This window comes from Panthera onca, chromosome A1 (assembly GCF_046562875.1).
Source record: "Panthera onca isolate mPanOnc1 chromosome A1, mPanOnc1 haplotype 2, whole genome shotgun sequence".
Classification (NCBI taxonomy): Eukaryota; Metazoa; Chordata; class Mammalia; order Carnivora; family Felidae; genus Panthera; species Panthera onca.
The window spans coordinates 70,403,400-70,419,790 of NC_138339.1; the positions used below are offsets into that span (position 1 = coordinate 70,403,400).

Genomic DNA, 16,391 nt, shown 5'->3' on the forward strand with positions numbered 1-16,391 from the left:
ACAAGACTAAGGAACAGGGGCACCTGGGTGGTTCAGTCGGTTAAGCATCCAACTCTTGATTTAGGCTCAGGTCATGATATCACAGTTTGTGGGATTGAGCCCTGCATTGAGCTCTGTGCTGACAGCATAAAAGCTTCTTGGGATTCTCTCTCTTCTCTCTTTCTGCCACTCCCCAGCTTGCGCTCACTAGTGCTCCCTCTCTCAAAATAAATAAATAAACATAAATAAAATAAAATAAAATAAAATAAAATAAAATAAAATGTGGCTGGCTCTTATAAAAAAATTTTTAAAAGACTAAAGAATAAATAAAGACTAGCAGAAGAATAGGCACACATATTAAATCATTATCATTTCTGTGATAATCAAACAGTCAAGTATCAGCTATTAAAAGACAATAATAGAAGGGGCACCTGGGTGGCTCAGTTGGTTGAGCAGCTGACTTCAGCTCAGGTCATTCTCGAAATTTGTGAGTTCAAGCTGACAGCTCAGAGCATGGAGCCTGCTTCAGATTCTTTGTCTCCCTCTCCCTCTGCCCCTCCCCTGCTCAGACTCACTCACTCTCTCTCTCTCTCTCTCTCTTTCTCTCTCTCAAAAATATAATACACATTAAAAAAAATAATAAATAAAGGACATTAGTTTGCTAAGTGGCAGAGACTATTCTATGTGCTTCAAATGTGTAAACTTAACCATTTCTTACAATGAATCAAGAGTAGGTAAAACTGTAATTCTCATGTTACACATTGGGGAAAGATGGCAGGAAAAGTCCCTAACTTGCCTAACATCACACAGTTATTAAGTGGTAGAACAGTGATATAAACCCAAGAAGCCTGGCTCTGCAGCTGGAGCCCACTCTATAATGATTCTATTGCAGTCACACATTGCAATCTTTAACTCTGTAACCACTAAAGACTTTGTCACTCTGGTAAAATATCACTTCCATTATTATTTATAAAGTGAGAAATATTTCACAGAAACCAACTTCAACATTTAAACCATTTTTTTAACTGAGTGGCATCAATTATAACCTGCCAAATTTTATTTTGAAATTTTGTACCTGTTCATTTCCTCTATAATCATTTACTAAGTGTATATCTAGGCACTGCTAGGCAACTAAATTTTTTGAAATGTTTGAATGCATGGATACATAAAAGTAAAAATGCAGTCAATTTTTAATTAATTATTAATCAGTTACTTCTGTTCCATCTCCCCCACCAAAGCCAATGGCAAGGTCTAAGTCCATTTTATCTTTGACCCACCCTTCCAAAAAACCCCATAAATAATATTCATGTACTAAATAATCAAAAAACAATTGATGAATCCCAAATGACTGAATGACTCTGGGTGATTAAACCTTCTGATTTATATTAACCATAGTAGATATTTAATTCTTGCCTAACTTTCTCCTTTTATTTTTTTTCTTTTTAGGGCTAATTAACCCCTGGCCATTAGTTTATGCTAAAATATTAAGAAAGCCACAATTTAAAAGGTAAGTTTGAAATATATATATACACATTTTTTCACATATGAATATATGTATATATAAATGAAAAGCAGTTTTTTCATTTGGTTTGTGCTATGCATAAACACATATATAGACATATAGATACATATAAATGAAAAAGTTACTTTTCTTTTACTATTTACTTGATTTGGCCCATATATATACTGCATATGCATATGAGCACAGAAAATAGTTAAAATATAAATTGAAAGCATTTTGAAATTTTAAGGGTTTTTTTTCCACCTGATACTGAAGATATCAGTAAGATATCAAGCAAGATTTCATTCTCTTTTATCATGAACAACATTCCATTGTATGTATATATCCACCTCTTCTTTATATTTAATCCACTGATGGGACACTCAGGTTGTTTCCATATCTTGGCTGTTATGAATAATGCTGCTATGAACATGGGGGTGAGATAGCTTTTCAAATTAGTATTTTTGTTTCCTTCAGATAAATACACAGAAATGGAATTGCCGGATCATATGGTAATTTCTATATTTAATTTTTTGAGGAAACTCCATACTGCTTTCCACAGTGGCTGAACCAGTTTGCATTCCCACCAACAGTGTACAAGGGTTCCTTTTTCTCCACATCCTCACCAACACTTGTTCTTTCTCAACTTTTCGGTAATAGCCATTTTAACAGGTGAGAAGTGATGATACCTCATTGTGGTTTTGACTGGCATTTCCCTGATTAGTGATGTTAACGAATCTTGACTTTTGGAAAACATTTGGAAAAGTTAACAAGGCTTTTGCAACATCATCTCAATCATCTCTTAACTTCTCTGTTTTATGTATTAGAAATATATACACCAAATAAACACAAAGCATAATATATAGCTGTAAATATACTTTAGGTATCAGATCCTAGGATAACTTAATAATATTAATGGCCTACGAAGCCACTGAAAGTTCAACATGATAAAATTCATGCCATAGGAAATCTAGAAGCAAAAATTTATTAATCTACAAAACTTATATATTAATTCAATATTAACATAATAATCAACATCTATAACTGACATTGTTATTCACCAAAGCTGTCTTTATTATAACAAAAGGCTGGAAACCATGTAAACATGTCATTCCTTTGCTGAGAATCTTCAATGGCTTCTAATTTCTCTAACAGTTAGCATCAAAGTCTTTACAATAATCTACATGACTATATGTCTACTCCTCTGTCCCCATCTCTAATTTATTCTCTTTTACTGTGCTCTGGAATATTCTCATCTCAGGCAGTCTCATCATTTGCTCCCTTAGTTCTTTCAGATCTTTGCATAAATGACACTTTAATAATGAAGCCTTCCTTGACAACCCTATATATAAAAATACTGCCCAGGGTGCCTGGGTGGCTCAGTCAGTTAAGAGTCCAACTTCACTCAGGTCATGCTCTCATGGTCCGTGACTTCGAGCCCCACATTGGGCTCTGTGCTGACAGCTTGGAGCCTGGAGCCTGCTTCTGATTCTGTGTCTCCCTCTCTCTCTCTGCCCCTACCCAACTCATGCTCTGTCTGTCTGTCTGTCTCTCTCTCTGTCAAAAATAAATAAATATTAAAAAATTTAAAAAACAAAACAAAACAAAAACACCTCCCGGGGTGCCAGGGTGACTTGGTTGATTAAGTGGCCAACTTCAGCTCAGGTCACGATCTCATGGTTTGTGAGTTTGAGTCCCCTATCGGGCTCACTGTTATCAGCACAGAGCCTGCTTGGGATTCTCTGTCTCCCTCTCTCTCTCCCCCTCTCCTGCTCTCTCTCTCTCAAAAATAAATAAACATTGAAAAAAAAAAAACACATCCCATCACCCTTTTTCTTCTATCTTTTTTTTATTTTTCTCCGAAGAACTTACCACCACTTCACATATATATTTAATTATATGTTTAATATTTAATATATTTACTATTTAATATATATATATTTAACTATTTATACCCACTTAGAGTTGAAAGTCCATGAGAACAGAAAAAAGTGTTTATCTTGTACACTACTACATCCTCCAAACTAAAATGATATAGGACACCTGACAATAAATATTTGTTGTTTGAACAAATGAAAAAAAAGCAACTGTATATGCACTATTATGAAATGATATCTGGGGCGCCTGGGTGGCGCAGTCGGTTAAGCCTCCGACTTCAGCCAGGTCACGATCTCGCGGTCCGTGAGTTCGAGCCCCGCGTCGGGCTCTGGGCTGATGGCTCAGAGCCTGGAGCCTGTTTCCGATTCTGTGTCTCCCTCTCTCTCTGCCCCTCCCCCTTTCATGCTCTGGCTCTCTCTGTCCCAAAAATAAATAAAAAACATTGAAATGATATCTAAAATATATTAGGTTAAAAAGCAAGGTACAGAACAATATTGTTGTATATACTACCATCTGTGTAAGAGCAGGGGGCATATAATGAACATTTATGTTTTCATTTGTATACAATGCTTCTAGAAGGTTACCTCTGAGGTAGAAAACTGGGAAACTAAAAAAGAGACACAAAGACCCCTTTATTTGTACATGTACATGTACTACTATGTACTCAGAGAAATTAATTAAGGCTTTGCCTTTATAAATAAGAAATACATAAGATAATCCTACAGAAAATTCTATAAATTATAACTCAGTATTTACTAATTAATTTACATGTGAACTAAGGTATATTATAGAAAAAACTGAAATAAAACCCATGTTTTAATAACACTTCATATACATTATCTCATTTCAGTGTCAGAAATCTTATCAGGCAAGGTGGATAAATATTCATTTCCTCATTTTACAGAAAGGAAAACTCAGAAATGTTAAGGAAACTGACTGTGGTTACAAAGCAGAGGCAAAGCTCAATTCGGGTCTCCTGATTTTTTGTCTCATACTTTTCTCAATGTATTTGATGAGCAAGTCTTTGAATTTGCATTTAAAGAAAGAAAGTGTACCTGATAATGAAAACAGAAAAAGCTTCAATGATGCTGTCAACCTCAACTGATATTCAGTCCATTTCAGTGTTTAACTATAAAATTGAAAATATCAGACAGTACTGTAAAATGGACTACTACTGAGTCATAATGACAGACAATATTTAGTCAACAAACCATATATTTTGTTGGTTGTAAATATAACAAAACAGGATTTTATTGATAGTGCTGTTCAACTAAGCAGAACTTAATAAGATTTGCAGAGAAGATAAATATATATTGCATATTAGTCTAGCAAAAGAGCTTAAAAATGTGTAATTTCAGAAACATCAAAGTAAAGGCAATTATCTTTCAGAATAGCTAACCATATTTAAAAAGTAAGAACTCATTATATAGTACCATCAATTCTAGATATATCCGACATATAAGAAAGATTCAACAAAAATTATTATATTTGGTGCATAGCACATGCTATTATAAAGTAAAACAACTAGATTACTCTGGAGTGAAAATAAAGTCGATTTCCTCAACTCAACAGATACTGATTGAAAGCTTACGTTCTTACATCTAGACAACTAAAAGCAAACATGAAGAAAGGTAATACTTTTAAATTAATTAATTAATTTTAAAAATAGTAAAGTCAGCTAATGATACTCAGGGATTAGAAAATTCTGGTATTTCCATCAGTATCCAAGGACAGTCATAAAAGTTCACCTTCCTAATATTTTCCAAAAGGCAAATTCCTCTGTCCTGCACAGCTAGAATTGAAGGATAAAATAAAATAAAATAAAATAAAATAAAATAAAATAAAATAATCCTTGGGTTTAGAGAACATTTAGACAACTCAAAATGCCTTTAGAATTATCAGCAGCACGTTTAATCTGTCAACAACCCAATCAGAAAAGAACGGAAGTCTCTTCTAATTCAGTATTTCCCAAAGTATATTCCATTGCACTATGGTCCCTTTAGGATACTCTCTGAAAAGGAATTAGGTCAATATTTTCAGAGACACTACATCCCATGCTATACTTCCCTTCATAGGCAATGGATATTAAAAGTTCCAAAAAACCTGCAGTTAGTACAAAGGTTTCTTTTGCCTTAATCCAGCATGTCCCAAATTCTGGAACTCATTTCTCCTTGGAATACTTGAAGGACACCAAATTACCTTGATTTTCTACTACCTCACTGGTCACTCCTTAGTCTCCCACCAGGTCTTCCTTTTCTAGACCACCTAACTTGAAGTGCCCCAGAGTTCAGTCCTTGATTCTCTTTTCTTCTCTATTCTCTCTCACTTGGTGACTGCCTACAGTCAAATGATTTTATTATTTTTTTTAATGTTTATTTATTTTTGAGAGAGAGAGAGAGAGAGAGAGAGGCAGAGCGTGAGCAAGGGAGGGGCAGAGAGAGAGAGGGAGACACAGAATCACCCACATGGAGACAAGGAAATATTATAAACTACTCAGAGAACAAAAGATTTACTAGCTAAGATTTTCAAAACCCAAGTAAAAGAAAAAACTTCAGAAGTTCCTCTGAAAGAATGCATATACACATAGTTATTAAGAATCAAGAAAGGGTCCTGGTACATATAGGATAATACTTATTATCATATAGGATAGTAAAGGAGTCACAGAATCTGAAGCAGACTCCAGGCTCTGAGCTCTCAGCACAGAGCCCCATGCAGGGCTCAAACTCACCAGCTGTGAGATCATGACCTGAGCCAAAGTCGGATGCTTAACCGACTGAGCCACCCAGGCATCCCTAGTCAAATGATTTTAAATACCATGTGATACCTAGACTCTCAAATTTATATCTCCAATCCAAATCGCACTCCTGAACACAAGGCCCAAATACCAAATTTTGACAATGACTTGTTTTTTTAGAAAGACAAACTGAAATCTTGCTCTGCCTCATCATAGCTACGTAGGTGTATCTTTCCATTCACTCGAAACAAATTGTATTCCTGTAGTTCTCCTGCTAAAAACCTTAAAATCATCCTTGACTATTCTCTCTCATAACTCACATTTAATCCATAGGAAATCTCCTGGGCTCAACCTTCAAAATGTATCCAGAAGCTAAACACTTCTTGCTACTTCCCATGCTACCATCCTTGCCCAAACCATGATCTTCTATAATGTGGGTTACTACAATAATCTCATTCTTCCATCCTTATTCCCTTAAGTAAATTCTCAACATAGTTGCTGCAGCAATCCATCTAAATAAAAAGTCAGAGCATGTCATTCCTCTGTTATTACTCTCCACCCTAGTGGCTTCCCATTTCACTCAGAGAAAAGTCATAAGCCTTAATTATGGTCCACAAAGCCCCAAGGTCTATTCCCTAATACTTCTCTAATCTCATTCCCCATACTCTCACTTTCCCCTCCACTCAGACTTCCTTAATCATACCTTGAATAGTCCAACATGCTCCTGCATTATAGCCTTTGCAACAGGTGCACCCTCTGACTGAAATGCTCTTTCCCCAGAAATGAAGGGGTGTAGTAGCTCCCTGTCTCCAGTCTTTGTTCAAATGTCAACTACCCAGTGATGGTTATTCTGACTTGGATTTAAAATTGTGTCCCAACTTCTAGACCCCCAACCCTCTACCCTGCTCTGTTTCTATTTCTTGGCATTTAGCATCTTCCAAAATAGTATATAATTTATTACTCATTTATTAACTGCCACTCACTACAGAATGTGACCTCTAAGAGAGGTTTTTTAAATTAGTTTTATTCACTGATGTATCTTAAGCCATCTAGAAATGTGTTTGACTCAATAAATATTGCTCAAATGAATAAATGAAACATACTTATGCCCAGACAATAGAGAATTTCTGCACAGTACTTAATATTTATCATTCTCTCCTTGGAATTTTGGCCAAAATTAGACCTAGTTTTAAAAAAAAGACATTAATATGGCTTCTCCTGACAGAGATGATTATGTTTTCTGCCTCCACAATTTTTTTTTTAGATTTCTGTAAATAAATAGATGGGCTTTCACTGTAATTGAATTATAGAGCCAAAATAAACATCAACATCTCTAAGAACCTGACTATACAATCCTAACTCTGATTATACATTTTAATCACATGTATAAGAATACACAATCAAGGCGCCTGGGTGGCTCAGTCGGTTGAGCATCTGACTTCAGCTCAGGTCATGATCTCACTGTCCGTGAGTTCAAGCCCCACGCCGGGCTCTGTGCTGACAGCTCGGAGCCTGGAGCCTGTTTCAGATTCTGTGTCTCCCTCTCTCTCTTCGCCCTCCCCCACTTTGCTCATGCTCTGTCTCTCTGTCAAAAATAAATAAACATTAAAAAAATTTTTTTTAAATGAATACATAATCTGTGGCCCATCTTAGTGGTACAGTTCTTTAAGGCACTCCTCCACAAAAGCATTCACTACTGAAGCATAAGTGTATTGGTTAACACTGCCATTAATTTGAGTCATGTAACTTACAGATTAACATGGCTCAATTAATAACAAAAATGGGAACAACCATAATAATTTAAATATTTCATATTCATTTATCACATTTTCAAATACTGCCTTTTCTTTCAATAGAGACATCTGAATATGTTTAATAATCAAGTTGTACTATTCAGAACCACATAAACTAAAAATGACTAAAATATCAGCTATAGCATCATCAGCTATGCTGGTTCTATTTATGGACCACATACAGCTACTCACAGAAAAAGCCAAGGACATACCTCAGGCTTTTTTAGCCTGGGCACTACTGATATTTTGAGTTCGATACTTTTTTGTTTGGAATATGAAGGCAAAGGTTGTCTTGTGCATTATAGGATGTTTAGAGGCATCAGTGGCCTCTACCCATCAGATACCACTAACTGTAACAACCAAAAATATCTGGAGACATTGCCAGATGTCCCCTGGAGGGCAAAACTGTCCTCTTGATGAGAACCACCAACCTAAGATGGAAAGGAAGAAGGAAAAAAAGGAAAGAAGAGAGGGAGGGAGGCAGGAAGGGAGAGAAGGGGAGGGAAAGTATTTATACTAGGCATTCTTAAACAGGTCATGAAAATATAAAATGTAGTTGAATTTCTAGTTGGTGGGTTTGAATGTGTTTACTGTAGTTTAAGAATATAAGTAAAAAAAATCTATTTTTAAACAAAATCAAATGTGTTGTGAAAATAATAAACATATCATCAATCTCAGACAAATAAGATTTTACTGTTCTTAAGAAGAAAAAAATAATAAATAGCTTTCTCCTTATTTCTTACTTCTATCTTAGTAATAACACTCTACCTTCTGTCTTCCAGGAATAAAAACATGTGCAGTCTTTGTATTCAGTTTTAAAGGCCAGAGAAGAGCTTTTCCTCTGACTCTACAGGTGGTTCCCAAAAATGTTCTCCAGGTGACCTGACATGACTGACAAATCTATTTTGCATTTACAAACAAGTTTAACAGGGCCTGCATGTTAACAAGAAAAACAATTTGTCATAGCAAAAGAATTAATTTTTATATTCATTTATTACCTAGATACTTCTCTTTCAAGTTTCTCATTTGATTACTCTTTGGCTTACCATAGATGTAACTGATCGTGCATCTTCTTCATAATTTACTACTGGAGGTGGCTCTTTCCCATCGTTTTCTTGTACTTTTTGTTCTAGTAATTCTTTCTGTGCTGTAAACTTTGCCTCAGTGCATCTCAACTGCTGGACTGACTGTTTCAGCTCTTCAAGTGACTGTTTCTGGCTTAGCAGAAGCACAATACTGAAAAAGAACACATTAAATATAAATTAGTTCAACTTCTTTAAGAAACAGAGCCTTTCAAGGAAACTATACATGTATTACGCTTCTGCTTCCTTTCATTTTCACCTTTATAACAGTCCTTCAGAATCATTAGAATGATAAAACCAAACAGCTTTTGCATCATCACGATAGTTACTAAATGTTAGCATTAGCAAAATGGAAGAAAATATTTGGAAGCAAAAAACAAATTCAAGATGCTTTGAAATATATTATAATGTATGGTGTTCATTTTACTTTACAACTAAGCCATCTACCTCACAGAGTACAGACACTTAGGTTGAGAAGTGTAGGGCCTAAAATGAATTAATATGACTAAAGCAGAATCTCAATTTACTTCAAATCTCAAATGGAATATAGCTGAAGTCAGATCTGTGCCTCAGGTAAAATAAACTAAATCAAAGTGACAACCTGGGAAGAAGCTGTGTTTATTTTGTGAGGGGTGTGTTTTAAGAGTTGAAGAAAGCTGTTCTGATGAGGACTGAGGACTGAGCTGTCACTGAGGAAATGAGCATAACATAAGTCCCCAGATCTTTCCAATACATCACTATAAAGATAATATACTTCCCCAATTCTTTACAGAACTACATAGGCCACATGTTGCCTTTCTGTGACCTTTTATACCTTGAAATCTGCCCCAAAGGGAATTTCAAACTAATTCACCCACATTAAAGCCACAAGAAAACAGGGAGTGGTGGTGGAGAACAAACACCTCTAGAAACACTGTCATATATAGTATACTAATATCTTACAGAACTGTGCCATGTATCATTGAAAATAGGTAATTAATATGTAAATGACAACAGACTGTCAATAAGGGAAAACTTCGAAACTGGACAATAAGATCAGAAAATGTTACTTTCTTAAATCGGAATTTATATGGATCGATACTAATTGAATAAGTAATCATAGGCAGAAGAAATGCCCACTAAGAGAGATCTTTTTATACATACAATGTTGATCGATATTTTGAAAACTCAATTTCAATCAAATTGAGCAGGGTACAACCTCAGGGAATGCTATTAGGAGAGCTAAAATCTCCTCATTATACTGCAATGAGTTTCAGGTGAAACTGACAAAAAGAGAACTCAGGTGGAGAATTGAGTGAAATTTGGGAAAAGAACTAATGAGAAAAGTTTTTGTTTTAATGTTTATTTATTTTGAGAGAGAAGGTGAGCAGGGCGAGAGAAAGAGGGGGAGAGAATTCAAGCAGGCTCTGCGCTGTCAGCACTGAGCCTGATGCAGGGTTCAATCTCATGAACCATGAGATAATGACCTGAGCTGAAATCAAGAGTCAGATGCTTAAATGAGACACCCAGGCAGCCCAAGATTATTTATAACAGAAACCTAGCAATGTTCAAAAGACAAATCCCCCTAACCAGTGGAGTTCATGGCCAAAGTAATGAAGAAGGATATACCATACTGTCAGAGCTCATTACTACCTCCCAAGTAAAATCATCATGGCATAATGGTAAGAGTATAATTATATCAAATGAGAACAGATTCAATTTAATGGCTTAATCATGTTGATTTTCTCATCTTCAGTTTTAGCATGGGAAAAATTGATAATAATACCAAATTGTCAGGGTTGTTCTGAATACAATGAGATAATATTTAAAAAACTTGTTAGCATAGTAAGAATTCAGTAAGTAGCAATTATCATTTATATCATCATCATTCAACAATCCGTGAACTGCGTTCTAAATCCACACAGATTTTCCTGATAAATTCCTGCTGGTTTGCATATTAAGTAGTAAGTCCTTTTTTCATAATAAATTGGTTATAGATCTTTTTCTCTGTGAATCTCTTCAGAGAAAGTTCATTTTTAAAGGCCACTTTTGTGAACACAAATTCATAAGGACTGAGTTCTGGAAAAAATTACACCCACATGAACTTAAAGCTTCTTGAAGGTTCCTTGTTTGTATCTCCTCACCACCAAAAGAATTGCATGACAAAAGGATAGGGCACAATTTAAAATGTACCAAGTAAGATGGTAAAAACATGTATTTATGTATCTCCAGAATGAGTCCAAAAAAGAGGGTGAATGATTTCACAAAAGTATACCAATTAATAGGAAATTATACTTGAAAATAATAATGCTCTAAAACCATTACTACTACCATTAACCTTCTGTAAATCAAGTTCCTAAAGACCAATAGGGAAAAATGCAAAATAAAAAAATAATAATAATTAAAGGAATGAAAATAAACTTCAAAAATAAAATATGAAATGACTAATAAGGAGCGATAATTACAAAATAGGAAATATGAATAGAATATTAGGACAAAAAATTCAAAGAAATACATTTATGGGAGCAAAACACCTACATTTGAATATCTCTTCAATTGTATAGCAGGCCCCCAAAAATGACTACACCCTTCTCCCCAGAAGCTAGGAATATGTTACCTTATATAGTAGCAAAAGGAAGTTTTGTAAGTTAAGGATGGTGGAATGGGGAAGTTATTTTAGATTATCCAGGTGAGCCCAATATAAACATAAGCATCTGATAAGAGAGAAGTAAAAGGGACAATGTCAGAGAAGACAATGTGACCAAAAAACAAAAAGGGGGGGGGGGGGAGAAAAGGCACTGTGATGTGGAGCCAAGAGCCAAGGAATAAGGAAAGTCTCTAGAAGCTGGATAAACAGAAAAGTGGATTCTCCCCAAGAGCCTGCAGAAGAAATCAGCCCCATCAACAACTTGCTTTTAGGCCCACAAGACTTATTTCCAACATCTGATCTCCAGAAATATAAGAGAATAAATTTGTGTTGTTTTAAATTACCAAGTTTGTGGCAATTTATTACAGCAGGAATAGAAAACTAACACAAACCCTAAGAGAGATGATACCTGTTTTTGGTCCATTTTAAATGACTAAACTAGGGGCACCACCCGTTTTTTGTTGTTGTTTGTGTATTTATTTATTTATTTATTTGTTTGTTTGTTTATTTATTTATTGAGAGAGAGAGAGAGAGAGACAGCAGGTTAGGGGCAGAGGTGGAAGAAAAGGGAGAATCCCAAGCAGTCTCTGCAATGTCAGCACAGAGCCTGATGTGGGGCTTGAACTGCGAACCACGAGATCATGAGCTGAACTGAAATCAAGAGTCGGCCCGCTTAACTGACTGAGCCACCCAGTTGCCCTGGGTGTTCGACTGCTGATTTCAGCTAAGGTCATGATCCCAGGGTCCTGGGACCAAGCCCTACCTCAGGCTCTGTGCTGAGCATGGATCCTGCTTAAGATTCTCTCTCCTTCTGCTCCTCTCCCCTGCTCATTCTCTGTCTCTACCTAAAATAATTTTTTTTAATGGCTGAAATATAAGAAACATTATATGGTTGTATAGTATGCATAGCCAGTAACAACTAGGATATAGACTTAAGAGAAAAATATTAAAGAGTTAGAAGTATTTTTCAACCAGAAAATGACTGTATCACATAAATTAGTTTTAGCTTCCTTAAATACTAAATAAAATTTTTAAGGGATTAAACCATTACAGAAAGTTGAAATAAAAAAAAAAGAATAGAAATATCAGACAATCCAGCAATTCCAAATCTGGATATTTACCCAAAGAAAACAAAAACAATAATTCAAAAAGATACACACACCGCATTTTCACTGCAGCATTTATAATAGCCAAGATATGGAAGCACCCTAAGTGTCCATCAATAATCAATGGATAAAGGCAATGTGGTGTTGTGTGGATATATATTATCCAAATATATATAAATATATATATATAAATTTATAAAATATATATATAAAAAATATACATCTACATAATGAAACATATACTCAGCCATAAAAAAAGAATGAAACTTGACTTTTTTTTTTTTTTAACAGAGAGAAATAGCTAGCATATGAGTGGGGGAGAGAGAGAGAGAGAGAGAGAGAGAGAGAGAGAGAGAGAATTTTAAGCAGGCTCCATGCTCACGGTGGAGCCCTATGCAGGGCTCAATCCCATGACCCTGGGATCATGACCTGAGCAGAAATCAAGAGTCAGATGCACAACCGACTGAGCCACCCAGGTGCCCGAAATCTTGCCATTTGTGACAACATGGATGGACCTAGAGGATATTATGCTAAGTAAAATAAGTCAGGCAGAGAAAAGCAAACACCGTATGACTTCACTTATATGTAGAGTCTAAAAAACAAATCAGAACAGAAACAGAAATGAACTCATAAATGCAGAGAGAAAACTGGTGGTTACAGAGGGGAGGGGATAGGAGGACAGGAAAAATATGCAAAGGAAGTTAAGAGGTACAAACTTCCAGTTATAAAACAAGTAAGTCATAGAGGTAAAGTACAGCAGAGGAAATACAGTCAATAGTATTGTAATAACTTTATATGGTGATAGTAACTAGATTTATCATAGTGACCATTTTGTAATGTAAACAAATGTCGAATCACAATGTTGTACACATGAAACTAACAATGTTGTATGTCAACTATACTTCAATAAAAATAATGAATTAAAAAATTTTAAACCACATATAAAGTTTAGAGAAAAGGCTCTTTTTAAACATGACTTCTCATGGCATTTATAATCTCTATACTAAACTATTTCACCTTTACTTTACCCTGAATAATAAATAGGGTCTTCCAAAATGATAAACATAAAGGAGAAAAGTTAGTATTTTCAACAAATGGTGCTGCACAAGTGGTCATCCATATGCAAGAAATGAATCAAAAACAGACCTTATATCATTCATAAAAATTAACTCAAAATGGATCAGACATAAAAGTAAAACATAAACTACAAAACTCCTAGAGGATACATAGGAGAAAACATAGATGACATTGGTCTGGTGAGAGCTTTTTTTTAGATAAAACATCAAAGGCACAACCTGTGAAAGAAATAATTGATAAACTGCAGTTTATGAAAATTAAAAACTTTTTTTCTGTGAAAGACAATGTCAGGAGAACAGTAAGATAAGACATAGACAGGGAGAGAACATAGGAAACACATACGTCTGATAAAAGACTATTATTCAAAATACACAAAGATCTCTTAAATGTCAACAATAAGAAAACAAACAACCTGATTTAAAAAACAGGTCAAAGACTTAACAGACACCTCACCAAAGAAGATATGCTCATGGAAAATAAGTATATGAAAAGATGCCCCACACCACGTGTCCTCAGTGACATGCAAATTAAAACAACAATGAGATAACTCTATCCAGTGATGAGATGACCAAACTCTAAAACACAGACAACATCAAATGCTGACAAGGATGTGGAACAATAGAAGCTCTCATTCATTACTGGTAGGAATACAAAATGGTGCAGCTACTCGAAAAGATGGTTTGGCAGTTACTTACAAAAGTAAAAATACTCCTACCATATGATCAAGCGTCACACTCCTTTATTTACTCAAAGGAATTAAAATTTTGCATCCACACAAAAGCCTGCACACAGATGTACATAGAGCAGCTTTATTCATAACTGCCTAAACTTGGAAGCAACCAAGATATCCTTTAGTAGGTGAATGGATAAATAAACTGTGATTCATCCAGACAATGGGATATTATTCAGCACTCAAATGAGCTACCAAGCTACAAAAAGACATGGAGGAAACTTAACTGCATATTACTAAGTGAAAGAAGCCAATCTGAAAAGGCTACATAATGACTGATTCTAAATATATGACATTCTGGAAAAGGCAAAACTATGGGGACAATAAAAAGATCAGCAGTTGACAACAGTTGAGAATTGGGGCAGGGGGATAAATAACTGGAGCACAGAGGCTTTCTGGCAAAAATTATGCTGTATGATACCATAATGATGGATACATGTCATTACACATTGTTCAAACTGACAGGAGTGAAATGTAATTTAAATTAAGGACTTTGGCTGATAATGATGTGTCACTGTAGGTTCATCAATTGTAACAAATATAACACTCTGGAGAGGTATTGAAAACGGGGGAGGATATGCATGTGTAGGGTCAAGGATATATGGAAAATCTCTGAACCTTCCCCTCAATTTTTCTATGAAAGTTAAACTACTCTAAAAAATAAAGTCTCAATATAAAAAAAAATGAGGTATCAGTACACATCTATTAGAATGGCTCAAATACAATAAGATGACCCACATCAAATGCTGCCAAGGATGAGGAGAAAATGATCACGCATACACTGCTAGTAGGAAACCAGAAAAATTAAAACTTACATTCACAAAAAAAGCTGTACATGAATGTCTGAAGCATCATTATTTGTAATAGTCAAAGCCTGGAAACAAATCAGATGTTCTTCAAAGGGTGAATGATTAGACAAATGAGTTGAATTGTGTCCTCTAAGAACCTCAAAATGTGATCTTATTTGGAAATAGGGTTGTTGCAGATGTAATTAATTAAGATGAGGTGATATTGGAGTGGATTTGGGCCTTTAATTCTTATGACTGGTGTCCTTGTAAGAAGAAGAAAATCTGGATACTGAGAAGAGTACCCAGAATACCACCGGGAGATGGAGGCAGATTGAAGTGATGCTTCTATAAACCAAGGAATGCCTAGGTTTGCCAGCTATTAGGGAAGCTAGGAGGGAGGCAAAGAACAGATTCTCCCTCAAAGCCATCAGAAGAAACCAGCCTGCCAACACTTCATTTAAGAATATGAAAGAATAGGGGCGCCTGGGTGGCGCAGTCGGTTAAGCGTCCGACTTCAGCCAGGTCACGATCTCACGGTCCGTGAGTTCGAGCCCCGCGTCAGGCTCTGGGCTGATGGCTCAGAGCCTGGAGCCTGTTTCCGATTCTGTGTCTCCCTCTCTCTCTGTCCCTCCCCCGTTCATGCTCTGTCTCTCTCTGTCCCAAAAAATAAAATAAACGTTGAAAAAAAAAAATTAAAAAAAAAAAAAAAAGAATATGAAAGAATAAATTTGTTTAAGCCACCAAGTATGCGGTACTTTGTAATGGGAGCCCTAGAAAACTAACATACACACCATGGAATACTACTTAACAATGAAAAGGAATGAAAGTGCCTGGATGAATTATGATGAATATAAAAAGCCAATCTCAAAAGGTCACATACAATGTGATTCCATTTATATAACATTCTTGAAAAGACAAAATTGTAGAAATGGAAGACAGTTGCCAGGAGTTAAAAAAAGGGTGTGAGATGGAAGGCAGTGTGGCTATAAAAATGCAATACGAACGATCCTTGCAATGATGAAAATGTTCTGTTCCATTACTGTATCAATGTCAATATCTGGATTATAATATTATATTATAGTTTTGCAAGATGGGGA

The 16,391-nt window shown here is 35.5% G+C and overlaps 1 protein-coding gene across 5 annotated transcripts in view; it reads right to left on the reverse strand.

The window, feature by feature from the left end:
• The window catches only part of FER (FER tyrosine kinase), a 439,195-nt gene that overhangs the window by 303,893 nt on the left and 118,911 nt on the right, over positions 1 to 16,391 (reverse strand). For all 5 annotated transcript variants that reach the window (XM_078447626.2, XM_078447631.2, XM_078447633.2 and 2 more), the window contains one exon: positions 8,932 to 9,121. In XM_078447626.2, the coding sequence (XP_078303752.1) occupies positions 8,932 to 9,121 (190 nt within the window). The remainder of the gene's footprint in view (positions 1 to 8,931; positions 9,122 to 16,391) is intronic.